The sequence below is a fragment of a genome, unplaced genomic scaffold, assembly GCF_019419815.1.
Source record: "Pyrus x bretschneideri cultivar Hongxiangsu unplaced genomic scaffold, Pyrus_bretschneideri_v1 Contig2, whole genome shotgun sequence".
NCBI lineage: Eukaryota > Viridiplantae > Streptophyta > Magnoliopsida > Rosales > Rosaceae > Pyrus > Pyrus x bretschneideri.
The window spans coordinates 13,989,780-14,011,810 of NW_025999501.1; the positions used below are offsets into that span (position 1 = coordinate 13,989,780).

General features: G+C 36.7%; 1 protein-coding gene and 1 long non-coding RNA gene across 2 annotated transcripts; one reads left to right on the plus strand and one right to left on the minus strand.

Annotated features, from left to right (window-relative positions):
- Positions 1-551: 551 nt before the first annotated feature.
- On the minus strand, positions 552-2,432 carry LOC103963578 (dof zinc finger protein DOF2.4). The gene is made up of 2 exons (XM_048582954.1): positions 2,227-2,432; positions 552-2,039 (listed from the first exon to the last, which is right to left on the minus strand). The coding sequence occupies exons 1-2, from the start codon at positions 2,275-2,277 to the stop codon at positions 960-962; spliced, it is 1,131 nt and encodes a 376-aa protein (XP_048438911.1). The 5' UTR covers positions 2,278-2,432; the 3' UTR covers positions 552-959.
- A 13,976-nt stretch (positions 2,433-16,408) lies between these two features.
- LOC125476932 lies at positions 16,409-20,775 on the plus strand. The gene is made up of 3 exons (XR_007258217.1): positions 16,409-16,682; positions 16,860-17,049; positions 20,557-20,775. It is a non-coding gene; the product is annotated as an uncharacterized LOC125476932 (long non-coding RNA).
- Positions 20,776-22,031: the final 1,256 nt, after the last annotated feature.

Below are 22,031 nucleotides of genomic sequence, written 5' to 3' on the forward strand. Positions count from 1 at the left end.
ATACGTTCTCGCAAGCTAAATCATAACAGATGAACTTTCCCAGTATTAAATGGGGGAATGGTATCAATTAAAGTCAAGAAAAGAGAGCCTCCATTTAACACTACTCTTGAATCTTGATCAGCAATCAAGTAATTGACACTTGACCTTAACATATTCGTTCACGAAAATTTCATATTTCAACAAGTTGAAGTTGGCCTTTACTCAGATTTCTCAACACAGGATAGTTTATTTTAAAAGTTCAAACGTCAAATTAAGCTTTTAACAATGGTGTTAAAAGGATCATCTCTTACAATATTATCATAATTATATACATAATATCCCCATAGAGATTAATAACAGCAGTAGGAGTAGTCTTATTTCTTATAAGCACATGCAAGACCTCTTAACTCTCCGAGAACAACACTTCCCATCCTCACACAAAGTTCAACGACTGAATTAAGCTACACATCTTCTCATTATCATAACCATATGCAATAGTTGCTATATAGAGAAGTTCAATTTCAGCAGAAGAAAGAACTGACGTTCAGCGCAGACAGTACTATTTTGTTAACTGATTAAAGTACAACACGTTCGATTTTCATTCAAAACTCCATGAAGTACTTATACACTCATCACTAATTAATCAGTACTTGTGTTGCAAGCATGCTAGATAGTTCATACATCATATATATAATGCCTTCCTAAAACCAAACCCAAAAGATAAAAGTCCCTAAGCTCACAGATGAAGCCGGACAGAAGAAAGTAAAAAAGAACATAAAACAAAAACCTACCATTATCAGCACGAAGAACAAAGCTCATCATCCTTAATTTCCTCACATTTCTTCATCAAATGATAAGAAGGGAGCTCTTGAGTCTTGATGTCTTCTGAGTTAATTTTCTATAAAATTAAGTAAAACTCCAAGCTAGCTTCGCAGCGAAGTATTCGATCTAATCACCAAAGTACAAACTGGAACTGAATTTTATAGGGGATTGTTAATATTATTGCTAGTAGTGGAAGTAGAATTAAACCCCAAAAGATCAGTCCATGCAGTAGTAGTACTAGAACCACCACTGCCGCGGCCGCCGCCATTACTCCAGAACTGATCATTTCCTGAATTATTATTCATCCCCATCAACTGCCTCGACAAATTCAACTCCTGATTCTGGTGCTGTTGTTGTTGTTGTTGCTGACTTTCTAATTCCATCTTCACCGAAGCCATTTGAGATATACTCATCCCAGCAGACGGTGCTCTCGGCCGCACCTGATTATACCCCGGTACCTCAACTCCGCTGGTCTCGAACATAAGCCCCGCCGGCGTAGGATCCAACCCGGCCATGAACGGAAATGACGGCGTCTGCTGCTGGAAATTAAAGAGCGATCCACCGCTAGCTCCTAGACCACTCCCCATCTGATGAAAACCATTCAAGTCTCCAACTCCATAATTACTGCTATTATTATTGTTCATCATGCCGAAATTTAAGGCCATGTCGGTGGCGAAAGGCGACATGAAACGCAGAGGTGGGATTTGCGGGCTCATCCTCATGTTATTATTATCCGCCGAGCCGGCCGTGCTACTGTTGTTTAACCCTAAATTTGAGTGGCCCGACGAACCGGCCGAACCGGTTGGCCGGTCCGAGCTGCTGGCTGGGGACTTGGAGGTGCTGCTACTGGTTCCTTTGCTCCTTTTGTTTCTCCTGCAGCCACCGCCAACTGGAACATTACGCAGGGCACCGCCTCGCGTCCAGTACCTTCTACAAGTCTTGCAGAAGTGGCGGGGCTGTGTGAGGCTGTAGTTGTTGAAGTAGCAGAACTTAGTGTTTGTGGATTCGCACCGCGGACATTTTAGTGCTTGCTCTGGGAGGGGGATGTTGGCCATGCGAGCTCGATCTGCCATAGAGCCTGGCCTGATCGAGCCCGCACCACCTACCCCACAGCCGTCATGAGGGTTTGAAGGCAGCGGCGGAGGAGGAGGCGGAAGGAAGTGAGAGTTGTTGTTGATGTTGTTGTTGCTAATGTTATTGGTGTTGCTTCCTGTTAAGTGGTGGTGATGATTTGGTTGCTGCAAATGAAAGGAGAGAAAAATCAAATTAAAAGGCAAAAATCAAATATCTGGTATATGCATGAAGATCATGAAATAAAACAATAAGAATATTTAGCTTTTGAATTTTTTGTTTTCTCACTTTTGTGGGGGAAAGAAATTCCCTGAGAAAAACCAAGTTGAAGAAGAGGGTAGAAATAGAGGTTACCTGCTGCCAATTGGCCGGATCAAGATAAGCTGGAATGGAAGAGAAAACCATGATTCTCTCTTGTGGTGGCCTTTAATTCTTTCTTTCTTTTGTAAAAGGTTGATGGGTTTTTGGAGATAATAGTGGAGAGAATCACATCAACAACAAAGAGAAAGAAGCTAGAGAGAGAGAGAGAGAGAGAGAGAGAGAGAGAGAGTCACAGAGAGAAAAAGAGAAAGGAAGAAAGAAAGAAGGGGAGGGTGGGAGTGATGAGGAACAAAATAAAGGAGAAGCCTTTTATGTATTTATATACTAATAATTCTTCTTGTTGTTGTTTTCTTTTGGTTGTACATTGTTCCTTCTCACTCCCACTAGGCTAAGACTAATCTTTTTGTTTTATCGCTTTTTAGGGTTTTGGGAAGGATGTTTTCTCCCTCTATCAGTTTCTTAATCTATAAGGTTCTCTCTCTCTCCCTCTCTCTCCCTCTCTCATAAGCTTCTCTCTCTCTCTCTCACTGTGGGTGCTGTGCTGGGGAAACGTGATGAGTGGCTCTCATCCTGCATGGAAAAAGTTGATGGTGTTGTTAATAAACTATTATGTATGTACGTGTTGGTTTAATATGGTGCAGATCCTCTACATGGGCAACTCTCATATTGATAGTTTACCACAAAATTATTTGAAACACTTATCGACACCATCTTTATAATGCAGGTGAACTCTATTATTGTTTAGGTTTTAGTGATATTATATTAACAAGTATGTCTACTTTTTATATCCAATTATCGCATGACGTAAAATCAAATTTAATTAAGTTGATTAGAAAAGATTGCTCTACTCTGTATACCTAATTAAGTTCTAATTCCATCTCCTTAATTAAAAGGAAATATTCTATTGTTCGTTCAGAGAAATAAAAAGACTACAACGAACCGATTTTTGTATGACTGAAATATGAAATAATGCATGATTAAATTATGGAAAAAGAAGTAGTTAGGGGGTTAAAAAGAAAAAGTGGTTCTTGTGATTTGGTGGAGTGGCCTCAGTCCGAGTGTCCGACCGACTGAACCCTTTTACCCCGGTCCGTTCTGTTCCCTTCCCCTTCCCCACTCCCTTGCTTTATTTTTGCATGGGAATATTGTATTATTATTTTTACTATTATTAAATTACTCATCACTCCCTCACTTTGTGCCCACGCGCCCTTCATCGCCATTCTCACACTCGATTCTTCTTTTTCCTCTAATGAAATATTGACTACTGTAGACATAATTTACTGAATAATTATGAAGGTCATATGCATAATTTATTAAATAATTATGGAGGCCATAGTGAGAGAGAGTACAACACATAGAGAGAGAAGAGAAATGTGTAATTGTGAAGTGTGTTCTATTCCATCCTATTGTGTCTTTATTTATAGTAGTAGAGAAGGTTAATTCTTTATCCTAATAGAATTACAACTCTAATAGGATATTAACTACTAAAAGAAATATTCAAAGATATCCCTAGATATACTAGGATTTACACAATCACATTCATAATCTAATAAGACTGCAATACTCCTCCTTGAGTGTGTAAATACTCAACTAAATAGCGCATCAAGTCGTCAGCGATGAAACAAGTACATCTAATGAAGTCGTCGGCACAATGAGCAAATGCGAGTCTCAAATCAATGAAAAAAATGTACAAAAAGTAAAACTCACAAAACCCCACTATGGTAAAACCCAAGTTGAGAGAAAAACCCATAGAATAAGGAGAAAAGTGAGAATTTGCATTAAGTCAAAACTAAACATCTTCTGGATGCAAGTATAATAGCTTACAAAGGTATGATCAAACCCAAGATAGGTGTCTTGTCAAAACCTAGTTGGGTAGCAAAAACCAGTGGGAAAAATGCTCTTAATTGTAGGGAAAAAAAGTATATTAAGATCAAGTGAGTATACTTCTGAATACTTCCCCTGAGTTTGACAGAAATTCCAAATGAGAACTACAAGCATTGCATACGAATAGTTAGGCATACCAATTCCTCGGACAAGCATCTGGAAGGTTGACTTCTGTAGTGACATCATGTAAAGGTCGGCAAAGTTGTCTGGGATCAGCTTGCATGACTCCAATCTCCTAATGCTTTGCTGATGTAGATGTAGATGCAATATGTCTTGGTGTTGACTTCATTGATGTATCATGTCTTGGTGTTGATAGTCTTCATGGATCATCATTGGGACTCAATGATGGGTGAAAACACAACAAGTACTTCAAATATGCTCAACAAGAACTTCTAACCATGTCTCACTTATGGCATAGTGAAGTGAGGTAAGTCTTCGAACGATTTGAAGATCTCACAACTAAGGTCATATCATGGAGCTCCAAGATATTGCGATATCCCTAACGGTAAAGACATAACCATTCGGGGATTTGGCTTTGTGCGGGTTTGATAAGTAACCAGTGTCAGCATAACAACAAAGGCAAGCATCATTCCTAGGATCGCGAGGTCGGATCCACTCGAGATGTGTTGAGATTTACCCAAATTCATAGTATTTTCAGGGTATGTCTTTAATATCAATTCAGTGATTGCGTGTAGGCCTGGTGCTGCATCTTTACCAATAGATCAACAACGAATGAGATGTCATGTCTAATACAATGAGTTAAGTACAACGAAACGCAAAGTTGAACTCATTTGGAATTTCGGATTCCATAACCTCTTCAATGGTTTCATTTGCATATAACGTATGGACGATCATATGTATACTCAAAGGTAATACCCTTGGGGTGTAGTTCGATTGGTAGACCAAAGTACCATCAAAACAATGCTTCAACTTCAAGTCGAGGCATAAATGAGTTTTCCCAAGATCATTCATCTCAAATTCCGTCTTTAAGTGGGAGGCAGTTTTCTTAAGCTATTCTAGAGTCTTAGTCAGATTCATGTCAATGACATAAATTGTAACTCTAACAATTCAGAATAAGACTTCATAGTTTAACACGTAAGGGCATTCATTCATATTCCTGACTGATCAAATATCCACTTAGACGGATATACCACATCCGTTGGATTGTTTCAATCCGTAAGTGAATGCCTCAAACAAGTTAAGAATGTGTTCCATGGTTTTGGAACTATTTGAACCAGTTCATGTAATTATTCGAGAACTTACATGTCAATCTCCGCATTAAAATCCCTATAGAGAAACACTGACCACATTTTATAATACTACTATCACTACTACAATATAGGCTATCACTGGCGAAGCAAAAACCGACAAGAAACACAATTTCTGTCGGCAATTTGGCAAAAATCCGACATAAAACAATGCAATGTCGGATTAGAATAGCGACACTAATGCTAGCGTCACGAAAGGCCTTCAGTGTCGGTTTTTTCGCTTAATCCGACACTACGCAGTGTCGATTAAAAGTGACACTGACATTAACGTCGATTTAAAGTGACGTATACTTGAACATTACGTCGGTTTAAAGCGACGCTCATTAGTAATTTAATTATAATATATCCACCCTACTGTCGGTTTTAACCGACATTGTGATAAAATTAAATAAATAAAATATACCTAAACCGACGTTAGATAACAATTAAATAAAAAAAATATTCAAACTAGCACGACACCATCTTTGTTAATAATAATAAAAAATACGAGAATCTGCATTGTTTTCAATTAATTGGTACTAAAAAAAATTATATAACCAAATTAATAAATTTCATGTAAAGGCCAAAACAAACCTTAACAAAAATTATTGACAATAAAAATAGTGCCAAAATATACAAATATTTTTTATCCAATATTCCACATAATATACAAAAACTCATACAGAATATACAAATATCTTAAAAATGTACAACTCATACAAAATTCTTGCCACACTCTTGCAAAAGATTTTGAACCAGTTGTATGGTTCATTGCTTTCAACAGCCGATTAATCTTATTCCTTTATTCTATTCCAGAAAACTTCATTTTCTTCTTCCTTGATCTTACGCAATCAGTCGTCAACGGGAGATTTCTATACTCTCTAACCTCCCCTGCTACATATCTTGAAAAAGCACTAGAGTTATCACTAACGCATTTTCCAGACGAATCAAACGAGCAAAGTTGTTTTGTCCATTTGGGAATTGAGGGTCCGCGCCTCCGTCGAGATGTTCCTTATTAACACAAAAAAAAAACAATTAACAACCAAGAAACAAAAGTAAATTTTTAGTTTAAGCCTAATACTAGTTTAAACACAAAACAAAAAATTAATAATAATTCACAAATGAACCACCTTTGAACTTTTCCTCCTCGAAATGAAGTTCCTCAGAACGTTTATCTTCACTTTGTTGATCCATAGCAAAAGTTAGTGGAAAGGAGAATGAGTAAGGCTGAAATGGGAGAAGGAGACGGGGCAAAACCAAAGGAGTAACCAAGAGAGGGAAACGAAAGCATGGAAGTAATGGGGAAGAAAGGGGTATAAATATGGTTGAAATATTTGGACTTTGCGTCGGTTGAAACCGACACCACATCTGACACACTTGACTGAAAAGCAAGTGGCGTCGAAATAATAACATATTGCGTCGGTTAAAAGTGACGTGAGTGTGACAGACTTGATAGTGCAACTGGCGTCGAAATAAGAAAATGTTACGTCGAATTAAGAAAAGGTTACGTCGGTTAAAACCGATGCAAGGTCTGACACACTAAAATATTTCAAAGCTTGCGTCGAAATAAGTAGAGGTTGTGTCGGTTAAAACCGACGCAAGGTCTGACACACAAACATTTCAAACATTTCAAACATTCATTCCCGCCTAAAACATTTCAAACATTCATTCCCGCCTAAAACATTTCAAACATTTCAAACATTCATTCCCGCCTAAAACATTTCAAATTTTCATTCCCGCCTAAATATTTCAAGTTATGTCATATAATATTTTAATAAATAATATTTAATACATAATAAAAAACAATAATATAATTTTATGATAAAATATCATCACACATGAATTGAAACATAGTCTAATTGATATTAAAATACATAATCAAGTAACGAGACAAAACTTTTCGACGGTTACAAAACGAAAAACCACGATTTAACAGTTATTTTAACTCTGATTTTGATTATTTTTTTATAACTACACTCCTTGATCCTATATGAATACAATGAATGAATTCAATCTTCAATTTAAAATATTTACAATAGTGGATACCACAAAATCTTATGTTATACTTAATGGAAGTATAAATAAACTCTAGGTGTTAGTGAATCTATTGTTTTGATGGGATACGCATCCTTCGAAACTAATTTCAACGATCCAACCGTCAAACTTGTTTATATATGTTTCGAGATCGCATACTTCAGAAAAGCACAAAAAAGAAACATTCAAAAATTAAATAACGGGACAACTTTTCAATGGTTATAAACAAAAAATCACGATTTAACGGTGATTTTAACTCCAATTTTGATTATTTTTTTATAGCTACACTCATTGACCCTATACGAATACAATGAATGAATTCGATCTTCAATTTAAAATATTTACACTAGTGGATACCACAAAATCTTATGTTATACTTAATAAAAGTATAAATAAATTCTAAGTGTTAGTGAATCTATCGTTTTGATGGGGATACGCATTCTACGAATCTAATTTCAACGATCCAACCATCAAACTTGTTTATACATGCTTCAAGATCGCATACACCAAAAAAGACAAATAACAAACATTCAGAGATCAAGTAACGGAACAAAATTTTTCAACGGATATCAACGAAAAATCACGATTTAACGGTGATTTGAACTCCGATTTTGATGATTTTTTTACAGCTACACTCATTGACCCTATATGAATACAATGAATGAAATCGATCTTCAATTTAAAATATTTACACTAGTGGATACCACAAAATCTTATGTTATACTTAATGAAAGTATAAATAAATTCTAAGTGTTAGTGAATCTATCATTTTGATGGGATACGCATTCTACGAAACTAATTTCAACGATCCAACCATCAAACTTGTTTATACATGCTTCGAGATTGCACACGCCAAAAATGGCAAAAAACAAACATTCAGAGATCAAGTAATGAGACAAAACCTTTCAACGGTTATAAACGAAAAATCACAATTTAACGATTATTTTAACTCCGATTTAAATGATTATTTACAGCTACACTCCTTGACCCTATATGAATACAATGAATGAATTCGATCTTCAATTTAAAATATTTACACTAATGGATACCACCAAATCTTATGTTATATTTAATAAAAGTATAAATAAATTCTAAGTGTCAATGAATCTATCGTTTTGATGGGATACGCATTTTATGAAACTAATTTCAACGATCCAACCATCAAACTTGTTTATACAAGCTTCGAGATCGCATACACCAAAAATGGAAAAAAACAAACATTCAGAGATCAAGTAACGAGACAAAACTTTTCGACGGTTATAAACAAAAAATCACAATTTAATGGTTATTTTAACTCCGATTTAGATGATTTTTTACAGCTACACTCCTTGACCCTATATGAATACAATGAATGAATTTGATCTTCAATTTAAAATATTTATTCTAGTGGATACCACAAAATCTTATATTATACTTAATAAAAAGTATAAATAAATTCTAAGTGTTAGTGAATCTATCGTTTTGATGGGATACGCATTTTACAAAACTAATTTCAATGATCCAACCATCAAACTTGTTTATGCATGCTTCGAGATCGCATACGCCAAAAATGGCAAAAAATAAACATTCAGAGATCAAGTAACGGGACAAAACTTTTCGACGGTTATGAACGAAAAATAACGATTTAACGGTGATTTGAACTCCAATTTTGATGATTTTTTACAGCTACACTCCTTGACCCTATATGAATACAATGAATGAACTCGATCTTCAATTTAAAATATTTACACTAGTGGATATCACAAAATCTTATGTTATACTTAATGAAAGTATAAATAAATTCTAATTATTAATTTAACATAATAAATTCTTATATTACTAAATATTATAAGTTCATGTTATATTTAATATTGTTAAAAGCGACATTGTTTTATTTAAAGTGACATTGTATTATTTAATGTCGCTTAAAAGCGACATTGTATTATTTAAAGCGACACTAGTATTTAAAAATTATTAAAATGTATGTCGGTTTTAAGCGACATTAAATGTTTATGTCGGTTTAAAAGCGACATTAAATGTTTATGACACTTATAAGTGACAATAAATCCGACGTCATGTTCAATAAGTGTCGCAATTGTCTAGTTCGACACTATATTATATTAAACCGACACCACCTACTGACACTATAAGACCCTTTTGTAGTAGTGTATTAATCACAGGGTGTTCGAGAGAAACTTTGCACTGTAAGGCATGCATTATATCGCACGATTTCATTTATCTTAGTACACTTCCTTTCTTACTTGTAATATAACAGGGTTACCTTGGGCAATGTAGGAACGATAGGTCCAAAACGCAATTTGGTAAGGAATCAGTTCTACATTGTCACTTAATCAATGGAACATGGTTTAATATCGTCACTTTTCATTTATGTCAATAGCTACCATATAAGTGAAAACATCATCGATGATGATCTCATTTCAATTGCATTAACTCATCTAAACTAGTATACTGGACCGAGAACTTCAAGTCTCAGGAGTAATCTGGATTATTCTCATGAAATGGAAATGATTTGAGACAGCAATCAAGTATATATTCATTATTGTGCCATGTCTTCCTCTTCTAGGGAACTAAATCTTATCAACCGAGTAATCTATCGTGCTCCAGGCCAAGATAGATTGATTAGCTATCCGTCGATGTGGGCCTCCCAATAAGGACGGCCAAACCGTCTAATAGAGGTAACACACCATTCGGGGATGTTGACTCGACGTTCATTAAGTACGTTTATCATTGCAGGCATGTTTTCGGCTGGTATATGATCTCGTCACTGTAGAGATCAGAGAAATGCATCTGGAGCAATATTCTGAAAGCTAGAATACATCGCACTTGCTTATCACACTTTATGCAGTATGGGGATCGACATGAGGCATAGTAGGCAACGTCCACGTAAATTCACGCCGTTTTACAAGAACGTTTGACGTTCTTATCTCCCCTTAACGACGGGAAGACTATCTCATTGAAATGACAATTCGCAAATAAGCGGTAAAGAGATCGCATGCAAGGGCTTTAAGAGAGCTAATGTGAAGGAGAATCATAATTGACAAAGATTCACATCCTTCTTTGAGGACCCATATTGGTACGTTGTGGCGGCGCAACTTGGCACATAGAATGCACACCCAAATGCGTAAATACAAAGCGTCTGGTTCGTACCCAGTAACCAACTGTAACGTCGAATAGGTTAGGTGGCAATGGGCCTTAAGGCAGACCAACATAACTCCGTACAAGATTGAATAGCCCTAGGCAGAAACTGAAAACTTGGTACGTTCAATAAGGTCCGGATGATCATTTAAATTGCGCTTTATGATCGCTAAACGAGGCTATTTGGGGTGAACATGGGAATTCAATGTTCAATTATAAACCCAAAAGACATGCAATACTTGATCGAAAATCGTCGATATAAACTTTCCGGCATTATCCAGTCTCGTAGACTTTATGGGATAAGTAGGGTGGTGAACCCTTAAAATCGGCCATGAGGTTTAGCAGCAATGTGTGTGCATAAACATGTGACCAGTTTATCAATTCATCAACCAAAACCATAAGTATTTATATGGTCCGCATTTTGGTTGGATTAGTCCACATATATTCCCTTAAATCCACTGTGAAGAGAGAGTCGTTTTGTATCTTTGCAAGGGATGAATTAGAAAATCAATTTCCCTAATGAGCAGGCTTGGCAAAGTGTGCTTGTAGGCATAAAATCCTTACTTCGGGTAAGAATATGCGTCGTAATATCATTGTTCGACATAAGTGTCCCAAATGGTCGTGCCAAAGTAAATAAACTGTTTAATCACCAAGCTCCAGGCCGACCACACGTGGCATGTTCCCAGTTGGGAGATAGCCTATTAGCCCCAAATTAAAGCTTCGGGCTCATTTTTGGAGGTGGTGCAAAGATATTCCACTCTATTTTCTTCAGTGGTTTCATTGATGATCATTATTCTTTAGAATATCCTTAAAAAAACTCAACGACGTTCTTCCAGAACAGATAGAATATAAGGTATCTTAAATGGTAATGTAGTACCATTTATAGAATGATGAGCATGCCAATGCTCTTAATCAAGTTGGATAAACTTGAAGTTGTTGCTACAAATGTAATTTAGGTATAAAGTTAGTGTGCGTAGTATCACATTCTTCCAGACAACTAACTTTCCGACATTCGTACCTAATCACATGTTTAATTGAATTCGGTCACATGTCTAATTGAATTCGTGCCTACACCAAACTTGAATCCAAGAACATGAAAAAATGTTCACAAAGTAAATAGTTTACTGAGGGGATTCGGCTAACAAGGTCATCCATGTCAAGATTCTGCTCTTCCAACAATGTTCGATGGAGCAAAATTAATTTCACATATTGACTACAAGAATGGTACTCCTCAATGACATTGGTAGAGGCACAAACAAGTAGATAACCAATGATCTATTCCATTAAGATGGAAGTAGGTTCTGCAAGGTTAAGGTTTGGAAATATTATCCCTTATTCTTGAAGTTTTAGGTCTTAGGTGCCAAGGATCATGCTTCGGGCATGATGCCACACCTTGGTAGGGCTTGATTATACCATATGCTGTAAAACCAAACTCAAAATTAGATTATGAGAGAGATAGACCCAGACTTGGGTTCGGTAGGCTCCAACAGAAACTAAAAGGGTATGTTTGTAGGCATCCGCCGAAGCAAAGCAATACCGTTCAATACATCTTTGCCGAAGCAGAGCATGCCCTTCGGTGCAGCCCTACTAAAGTAGGACACCACCATTCGGTAAGCTTTGACCGAACTGGGTCGAGCCATTTAGTAGAATCCAGCTGAACTGAATCTATACCGTTCGGTAGACTCCAGCCGAAGCTGGGTCTATACCTTTCTCTCATGTTTGTAGTAGTAATCAGACTCGAGAATTTGGTAAACTTCCATTTTCTACACGGTTGCTTTAGAAATGAGTTAGAAACAAGGAATGACGAGACAAGTATTCTCCAGTCAAAATTCGATCGGATTTATAAACTTCAGAATTGCACTCATTTATAGACGTAATCATGGTATGCTTCAGGCAATGTCTTTCATGATTAAACAGTCATAGAAGCGAGCCAAAGAGCCATGGAATCCTCGTTCGTGAGGTATTTCCATGGGTAATGCTTTAGGCATAAATCTTCAAATGAAGATCATGGTAGAAGCTTATTCAGCTATTCCTTGCCATTGTTGGCGTCAATGGTTTCTCAGCTTCTTGATAGTCAAGTGGAGATTCATGTCTTGTACCCAGCATAAAGTGGTTTCTATTAGAAATGCCCAAATAAAGGGAATCAAACTTGTAACGGTTTGACAATCCATTGATTTGGAGGGAACAAGATTGTGATTGGTAATATAGGAATGAATCATCTATAAGCATCAAAGTTAGAACATTCGAGTTCTAAGACATGGTTTTCATGAAAACCGTCTGGTTTTCATAGGTGTATTTGTTTTTATGAAAACCTCAGGTTTCAAAGACACTAAATTTGAAACTACAGGTTCAATTTAGTTTATGAATGTTTAGTTCATAAAAGAAAGGTTCCTACAAGAACACATAATACAATATGTTGATTTAAGTGTAGTGGATTTAAGTTGCTTTAGGAACTCAAATGTGAGCACTTCGGAACTACGAAATGATGTCAATAGTTCAAAGAAAAGAAATAAATTATTGAATCGTTAATGTCTAAATGTGATATTCAGGTTAATAATTTTGGATTAATTATCAGATGAATGGACTGCATGTTACTTTTAATTAATTCAATAGATTGGGACCAAACGGGGTTGATTGTGGAAGCAAAATAATGACAAACGGGTCCTATTAGCTTCAATTGGTGACAAACCAAGTGATAATTAAATTAGAATTAATGAGAGTAAACCAAAGTACCCCAAAAATTATTTAGGTATGATTTATAACGCGGGGATCCCAAAAATTAGCATTAGGTTAAAAAAATAATGCGGTCCAGCCAAAAGTGGGCTAGTAATGACGTGGGGATATGCCTTGCAGTTCGACTGCAAGCTATTGGCCATCGATGAAGGCTACGTGCCTTGGACCGTGTGGTCTAGGTAAGCCAGCAGCAAAATCTGCTAGTTGCGGCCAAAACAAGGCATGGGAGCAAGCCCAGCCGAAGGCTGGCTTGCGGGTTAGCACTTGCAAAGCCTAGCCAAAAATTTGGGTCGGATTTTGGGTCGAGGCAAGTCAAGCCCAGCAGTAGAAGCTACTAGCAAGTTGTTGCAAGTGACACGGGCAGACCCACTTGCGAAGCCTAGTAAGTAACACGGGCTTGTTGCAAGTGGGTTTATGGCACTGGACAAAGCCCAGCAGTATAAGGCTTTTGGTAGGTTGGGTCGAAGACACAAAAACAGGTCCACAAAGAGTTGTAGGCCTTCTCGGTTTGGGCTGGGGCTTCAGGCCCATGTAACCCTATTAGTTTGAAGGCCTAGTGTGTTCGTGTAGACGCAGCAAAGCCCAAAAGGCTGTTGCCATGGTCCAAACATCCTCGTGGCGTGGTCGACGTGACTGGGTTACAGGCCAGCGCGGTGGTGCCAACGGCCGCATGAAATTCCCATAATTTTTTTTTCTTTTGACTCTAAGGTTTGAAAAACCATAATTGCTTCTAATTTATTTCAGCTTTGACTCACAAATTCCACATAGCAAAAATTAGTTAATGCATGAAACATGTGTGTGTGTGTGTATATATATTGGGGTGGTTTAAAGCTTATATTTTAAGCTCTATCCCATGGGTTGGAGATGGTCTTTGGAGTGGATTTCAAAAACCAAACCGTACTGACAAATTGAAGTCGAAAGAAAAAAAACCCAAATTGAAAAAACATTCAAATTGAATCTGGATCCTCTTTGTGAAGATCCTAAGAATTAGTAAATCGTGTGGTCAGAAATTATTTTAAATATTTTTATTTAAAATTAAATACAAATAGTATTTAATAGAAATTAACTGCACAATATACGATAAACAGACACGATTTACGGATCCCCAAAATTCTCATCAAAAGGATCCGGAGAAAATCCTGTTGGGTTCAAATTAACTTCTCATTTTCAGAAAACTCAGAAATTATGTCATCTGCAACATGAACATCATCGCTATAAATACTGATACTCAACCAATCATTGGTCAAATAAGCCAAAATAAATTACAAAACTCTGACGATTGTGTGGCACTGGAAAACTTTGCTTGGCATAACCACGACGAAGTCCCAAATTTTATTCAAAGAGAAACCGTATTCATTATCCTCAATGTTTAAAATATTGGTATCACTATAAATATGTATGCAAATTTATGAAAATATCGATGCATATGTCAAGTATCAATATCGGTTGCATTCGATGAAAATGATGAAATGCTAGGAAGACTAAATTTATAGACAAAATTTGTAAACTAAATTATGTGTCATCAATAGTAATGAGCATGTTTATCGACACTTAAGTAATAATCCAATCATCAATTTTCATGTCATTTAGTTTACCAAATTTTGTTTACAAATGTAGTCTCTCTACCTAATTTAAAATGAAACTTTAGAGATTGTCAAACACTAGTTTTGACGAAATAAAAAAGTTTCACTGATATTTAACCAGTATGTTAGAAATATTGATGAAATAGACGAGCTCCTCGTATTGAAGAAACTTTACACACTTATTATCCTCAATGAAAAACCATATATACACTATCCAATAAACAGTTACTAGTTACTACATAAGGGACCTCTTAATTATTTCCTGCGATGCTCCTTCACCAAACAAACTTCACAGTTACAAACTGAAAAGAAGAAGAGAATCATATGTTGACTAGCCCCATCTCCTACAACTAGTACTCTATTACTACGATAGTCTTCTTTCATTTCACAAATACACAAATCTGAAACGTTCATATGAATTACGGACCTCTGGAACTGAACTCACGCAGACCTCCCGCCATTATTGCCGATACCCTTCTCTTCTTCGGTGCATTTCCTTTTTGCAAGAATAAAATGAACAAAACATTTCAGAAACAAATACCACTTGATGCAGCCATCAAGCAGCTGCATTTCAGAAATAAAACGTATGGAACTATGGAAGCGTCAGGCGATTGATATGATACGCGTAAGCATGTTACTCACGTCTCAACCGAACTTCAGGCACTCTGGAAGCAGCTGCATTGTTCATCACTGAAGCAGAAACAGAACTTGCTGCACTAGAATCTTTCTGAGAGACTCCACGAGAGGAGTCCCCTGAGTAATTATCATCGATATTGTTCTAGCATCTACACTTGGCAGTGATCGTCAAATTCCTCGGTTCAAATCTGCAAATCAAATTCGTAGGTGTTTACAGCTTGAACTTTCTCTTGCATCATAAAAGGAAACATAACAAATTGATGAGTCCGAAAGTTGTCAGCTTTTCCTCTTTCTTCTACGTTGGCGTCACCTCCCCTACCTCTCCCCTACCATCCTTTGCCATAGCACGACCACTGCCCAAACACCTCCACGGCTCCACCCAAAGAATATAACCCCAAGACCCCCCTCCGACCTCCACCAATCTCTGTTTCCCTGCAAAATTATCAACACAGCCACGCAACCCATCATCTAATTCATTTCCCTGGTTCTGCAACACACCCGTTGCTTCCTTTTCTCCAAGCAAAACGGATCAACCACCGTATTAACCCAGAGAGAAGCAGATTTCAGTTTACAAATTTAATTTGGAGTTTTAATTAATTAAAAAAAAGATAATTATTTGCACCCCATCTCCGGGCATTAGCCAGATTCATAAAAGACCTCAATAGATTTAAATTGGGAATTAATCTGTAAAAAAGGAAAGTAATCGTATGGCTTTATTTTTCTGATTCCGAGCCATTTCAGAATCATTGTTTATAATCTTTCATTTAAGTATGTGCTTTAGAGAAAAACATTGTCCGTTTAGGCGCTAGACGGTTGGTCACCGTCCCAATTAATGTCTAAACGTTTAAAAATTAAAAAAGAGCATCTAAATCTACTGAAGCGTCCACCTAAGACTGCCTAGCATGCTCAGACCCACCCACGCACTTGCCTAGTTTGTTCATTGAAAAAAAAGAAGGTAAAAACAAACAGATAGAAAAGAGACGTGCTGAAGTAACTCCTCCATTTTAGGAGAAAGAGAAACCCGTGGCGGAAGATGTTCAATAAGTTCGGAGCAACGAAGGAGACTAAGCAAGGCCTCGACAATGGTGTTCCAGATCGGCACCGACGCCCATCTCTACGAGGATCCCCAAGACGTCAGCGTCGCTCCTCTCCATTCGACTCCGACAAGTGCGAGGCTCTCAAGCGATTGCTCGCTCTCATCGCCCAGGGCTTTCAAGTCTCCAATTTCTTCCCTGAGGTCCCTCTCCAACTTCATCACTCTCGAATTCGAATCCGAAAATTGATAAAATTTTGAAAAAGCGAAGCAATCACTTTTGTAATTTGAATTCCATTTCGACTGAATTTTGTACTGTTTCCTTTTCGTTTCTTTGGCTTTTGATCTCTATCTCCTTTTTATCTTGCGTTTTAATTTCAGATTCTAGGATTGTTGTTATTCATCCATTTCCCCAGTTTTTCCCAATCTTTTCCTGCTTTTTCCCATACGAAGTGCATTGCAGGAACGAGAGATAGAGGTACTGCGTTGTATGACGGAGGAGGGATAGGCCGAGCAACATATGGCTATTTTTAACGGAACCAAAGTCGCATAGGCCGCAGCCCGCAACTGAGTAGGTGTAGCTGACTTTTTCAAAGCTTTTATTTTATTTTTGCATGTAGTAAGTATCGTAAAACTCTTGATGATGCTTGCAGAACGAAGTTGCTTTAGACATAGTAAAGAGTAAATTTATCAAGTAAGAAGCAATTTTAAAATTTTGCTAATCTCATATTTTTCCTATTCTAAACTGACTCTCAAGCAAAAAATCAACTAATTTCATAAGGAATGGTAATTGGAACTCCAAAAATCTATTAGCGCTTCTCATGAGAGTAATTTTCTTTCTAACATGGAAAATTTGGAGTTTACAGTTACACTTTTTGAGTGCCAATAATAGTTGGTTCCCATTTCGTAAATTTATTATTGTTCTTATTTTATATTATTCATTTTTCATATGGGTTGTGGTGTGATTTGATCTTGATTTATATTTTTCTTTTAGCTAGGTGAAACAGACTCTGAGCTTATTCAGTAAGTCACTAATTAAGTTCAAATAAACTGCCTTCATTTCTTTTTTTTTTTGTCCATGTTTTAATTTTACTTGGATAATTTTATTTTGTGTAAAGGTTTCTTCTGGGTTTTTTTTTTTCCATTAAAAACGTTGAAGCGAGAGTCACCAATGGAGTTATGGATGCCAAGTAGAAGCTTGGTATTTTTTCCGATTTTAGATTTTTTTTTTTTTTTTTTATTTTTTAATATTCAAATGTTCATATACATTGTTGGAAATGTATTTTGCAATTACCATGCTATTATACTTTCTTTTTAGTAACTATGTTTTGGTATTTATTTTTCCAAACTTAATAATTTCTAATGGCACTTTTGAAGCTTTTTTTTTTTTTTTTTTGGAGTGTTAACGAAAAGCCCACGGTACTATTCACTTTAACGAAAAATTACACTTTTACACTAAAAAGTCAATCCTAGTACTACTCACTTTACCCTTTATTTTGTCATTATTATTAAAACTTAAAGTTTTCAAGTCCCTTTCATTAGTTTTCATTTTTTTTTTTCTAAATTTGATTGCTTTTTGGGCCGTCTTTTAATCTGATTTATTATCATCGTGATCAACCAAGGCATCACATTTTCATGCACTATAGACATTGAATTATGAATTGATGTTATAATATGTGAATCATAGCAAAGATTTTTCGAACCATATATTGTTTAATGAATTGCGAAATGGTAATGCCAAAAAAATATATGCTATGTGTGATAGCCCGTTCCGAATTTTCGAACCGTAGAGGTGAAATGACGGTTTTACCCCTAGTATGGTTGTTTTGTTGTGTGGTTTTTTTGGATGTTGCTTGGCTAATTTTGGACCACACACATACCACACTCACTCACTCTCTCTCTTTGCCCTGTCCTGATCCCTCTCTCTCTCCCATTCCTATTCTTCTTGTACGGACACACCCAAAAACCATTGAAACCTTCACAAATCGAGGAAACAAATTACATATTCATGCTCGTGAGGTCCTTAGGAGTTCAACCATGCCCATTTTAGGTTAGGATACCTTCGTTTTCACGTCGAGCTCGGGATACGCCGATTTGGTCATTGTTCATGCACACGTTAATTCTTGTGTTTTTGGGAATTTCAAGCTTGTAGGAAGCTTGGTGAGGTCCTTAGGAGGCTCGGGGTGGTTTGTTTGAAGGTTTTGGACGTCGGGATCGTGAGTTACAAGGTTGGCTGGACTTGGTGGTGTTTCTCGGCGAGATTCCGTGGGTTTTAGTGCTTGAAAGTGGTATGGATTTGTTCCTCTTGTTGTAAGCTTCATTTTGGTACCAATTTTGTGAAATTTGGTTGAAAAACGAAGAAGATACAAGGTTTTAAAGTTTTCCCGGTTTTCCGGCACCAGCGACGGCGTCGGAGTTTGGCCGGAGAAGATGACGGAATATTCCTTCAGTTTGGACGGAATATTCCTAACGGCGTTAACGGCATCAGTTAGATTTAACGGAATATTCCTGACGGTGTTAACTGACGCCGTCAGTGTGCCAGGCACGTGCCTGCGCGTGGGGGCTCGTGTGGCGTCAGAAAATTTTTCTAAAAATATGAGGATGTTCCTGAGGTTGAGTAGATCACGTTGGTGTATTCATACACCCCATTTGAGCATTGTATGAGAAGTTATTTCGTAAGGTTGGTTATGTGCTTTAAAATTAACGTTTTTACAGTTGTTTCACACATATAGGTGAGACCTATCCCGAGGACGAGCGCGGTCACTCGAGGCAAGGGGGTTACAACCCTTCTACATACCAGTGAGTGGGCTTTTGGTTTTCCGTATATACCTATATACTTATGTTTTTCCCAGAAAATGAATGGAAACGTTTATACACTTATACGCCATGCATTATGTTTGCTGTTTGTTTATGCATTATTAGTAGTATATATATACATATATGTTTGTATGTTGGTGTTGTGGGCGCACAGGTAAGTGTTAGGTGAGTATGGTTTACGCTTATGTTCAGTAGTGATTTGAGATGCATAGAGAGCTCATAACCTGCACCCCCGGTGTTAGTGCTCCTGCCCAGAGTTGGGCACAATCTTTCACGTGATGTTCACCTCTCGCACCACACGCTCATCTTGGATCCAAGTTAGGTGCACAGTCCTGTCATATAGACCACTTTAGGTGGTTCCGACTCGTAGGTAACCTGCGATTATTCGCCCAGCCTTCACGTGATCATAGCACTTGAGCGTACTTATTATACACCCAGTCCTGTCGTACAAACTACTTTAGGTGGTTCCGACTCGTGTGCAAGTATAGTTAGTGAGATGGAGATTTGAGCTCTAGATTCAGCTGTACAGGTCACGTTAGGTGACTCTGGCTGACAGATTACATGACATTGATTTGACATTTCCTAAGCACTTGCATTTTATTTCGAGGCATTTGGCATGGCATATTTCTGAGCATGACTTATATATATATATATATATATGTATGTATGTATATTTTATTTTTTTGGGAAGTATACAGGTTTTACGGCGAGGGGTTAGAACTTTAATTATGAAATGCTTGTTGAAAAGCTTTGTTTTTGCCCACTCACACTTTTTGTTTTGCGCCCCTCCAGGTTCTAGTTGGCTAGCACTTTTGGTGGCTCCCCAGAGGATTTTCCCGGCATATCTGACAGATTATCACCAGTGTAGGACCATCTTTGGGTGTGTTTTTGTAGTGTTGTTTCTCTTGGACTGCATTAGGTCTTCGTGCTCTGAATTTTGTTTTCACACTTACGCTTGCACATGTATGTTTCTACGCTGTGTATAGCTGGTTTTTATTTATTCGTACTTTTATTCTTATTTTATTAGCTTCCACACTGTGCACATGGTTACGTCACTTCCACGTGACGGCCAGCATGCCCTGATCTCGGTCGGGGTGTGGCACTATGAGTATCTTGACACGCTATGACAATTTATATTTTTAGCACGTTTGTGTTTCTTATGTATTCATGATTAGTTATCATTTACCCTTGCTTTCACTTGATTTCTCATAAATTGGATGAATGCATTTATAGTATTTTTATTTTTATTTTTATTTTTTAGCCAACCAAAGGATTTGGTTGAGCTACAGGTGCATCAACCATTTAATATAAGTGTGCACAGCCTCGACATTACAAGGCCTTCAAATTCTCTGTTTTGGTTTTTGACAGATTATATTAGATTTTATTGATGTTCGTTTGTTGAAGTTCTTGATTCAAGAACATATATCTTTTCAATGTCTACTATTTAGTTTCTGTTGAGTTTAAGTTTGAGTTTTAGTGGTGTTTGTGTATTCAAAATCTCTTTCAGTTTCCTTTTGTTTGTATATATTTTTTCAATACCTTAAGTTTGCTTTTGTTTGTATATATCTCTTCAAAGCAATTCTTCGAGTTGTAATCTTACTAGCTGTACGGAAAGGAAAGTTAAAGAGAAAATATGGAGAGGAGAGCCTCCTAAATTATTAGTGCAATATCTACTATTACAGAGCAAGCCGACGTATATGGGTTTCCTGTTTTCTCGTAGTAAGGTTGCATAATGAAAGGGATTCTTTTGGATATTGCTAATATTTATGGTGTCAGTGTTGTTGTAAACAAAAAAATAATTTTATTTTTCTCTACCAAATGCTATGATGAAGATATTTTTTCATGCAATTGTGATCTCCATGCTTATTGTTTTGTGTGGAGAGGCTAGTATATATAAAGTGAGAGCCCCAATTTGGTGAAGCTTTCCAAAATACCAAAAATATCCATTTGTTTCCTTCACAATCAAAACCCAAAAAATTCAAAAATTTCAAAAAATAAGGACAAACGGGTAAAAAAAAACATAAAGAGACAAATGTAGTTTTAAAAAAAAAAAAAAGGAGGAAAGAAACGTGGGAGAGAGACTGCAGTTTTCAGTTTACAGATTCTCACGTTATTGTAAAATCTAATGGAATGAAAAAAAAAAACTTAATACGTTTAGAATTAGAAAATTTTGAAAAAAAAAATTGAGGAAAGAAACGTGGGAGAGACTGCAGTTTTCAAACTGCTTTCAGTTTACAGACTCACGTTATCGTAAAACTAACGGAATAAAAAAAAATAAATAAAGAAAATAAAAAGAACCCTAATATGTTCAGAATTAGAACTGCTATTCAGCAGTTGAACACTTGACGCATGTGAAGGGAGTAGTTTTGTAGAAATAAATGTGAACGTGCATGAAAATAAATTCAAACGTGAGAGAGGAAGCGGTTTTGCGGAAGGAGATGTAAATAAAGCACAAAATAAAAGAACCTAAAAAGAACAAATTGAAATTGTTTTTGGGGTCATTCGATAAAGTAGGTGATACTATTTTTTTTTCTTACGGTTAACTGAGTTTAATTCCTCCTCCATAGTTCTCAATTATTAAACTTTAGTATTTTGTTCTCTATCACAGTGCTCCTTATTCCTTAATGTTAATCTTCTCATGCATTTTCACAGAATTATTAAATCGAAGTTCTTCTACAAATCAGTCTCTGGAATTTACTAATCGTGGAACAAACAAGTAATGAGGTCTGAAATTTG

Bases quoted from the DNA above. Each gene is read 5' to 3' on its own strand.
- LOC103963578 (XM_048582954.1), bottom strand. From the start codon at position 2,277: ATGGTTTTCTCTTCCATTCCAGCTTATCTTGATCCGGCCAATTGGCAG. The intron at 2,040-2,226 runs GTAACCTCTATT...TTTCATTTGCAG, and splicing joins ATCCGGCCAATTGGCAGCAG to CAACCAAATCATCACCACCA.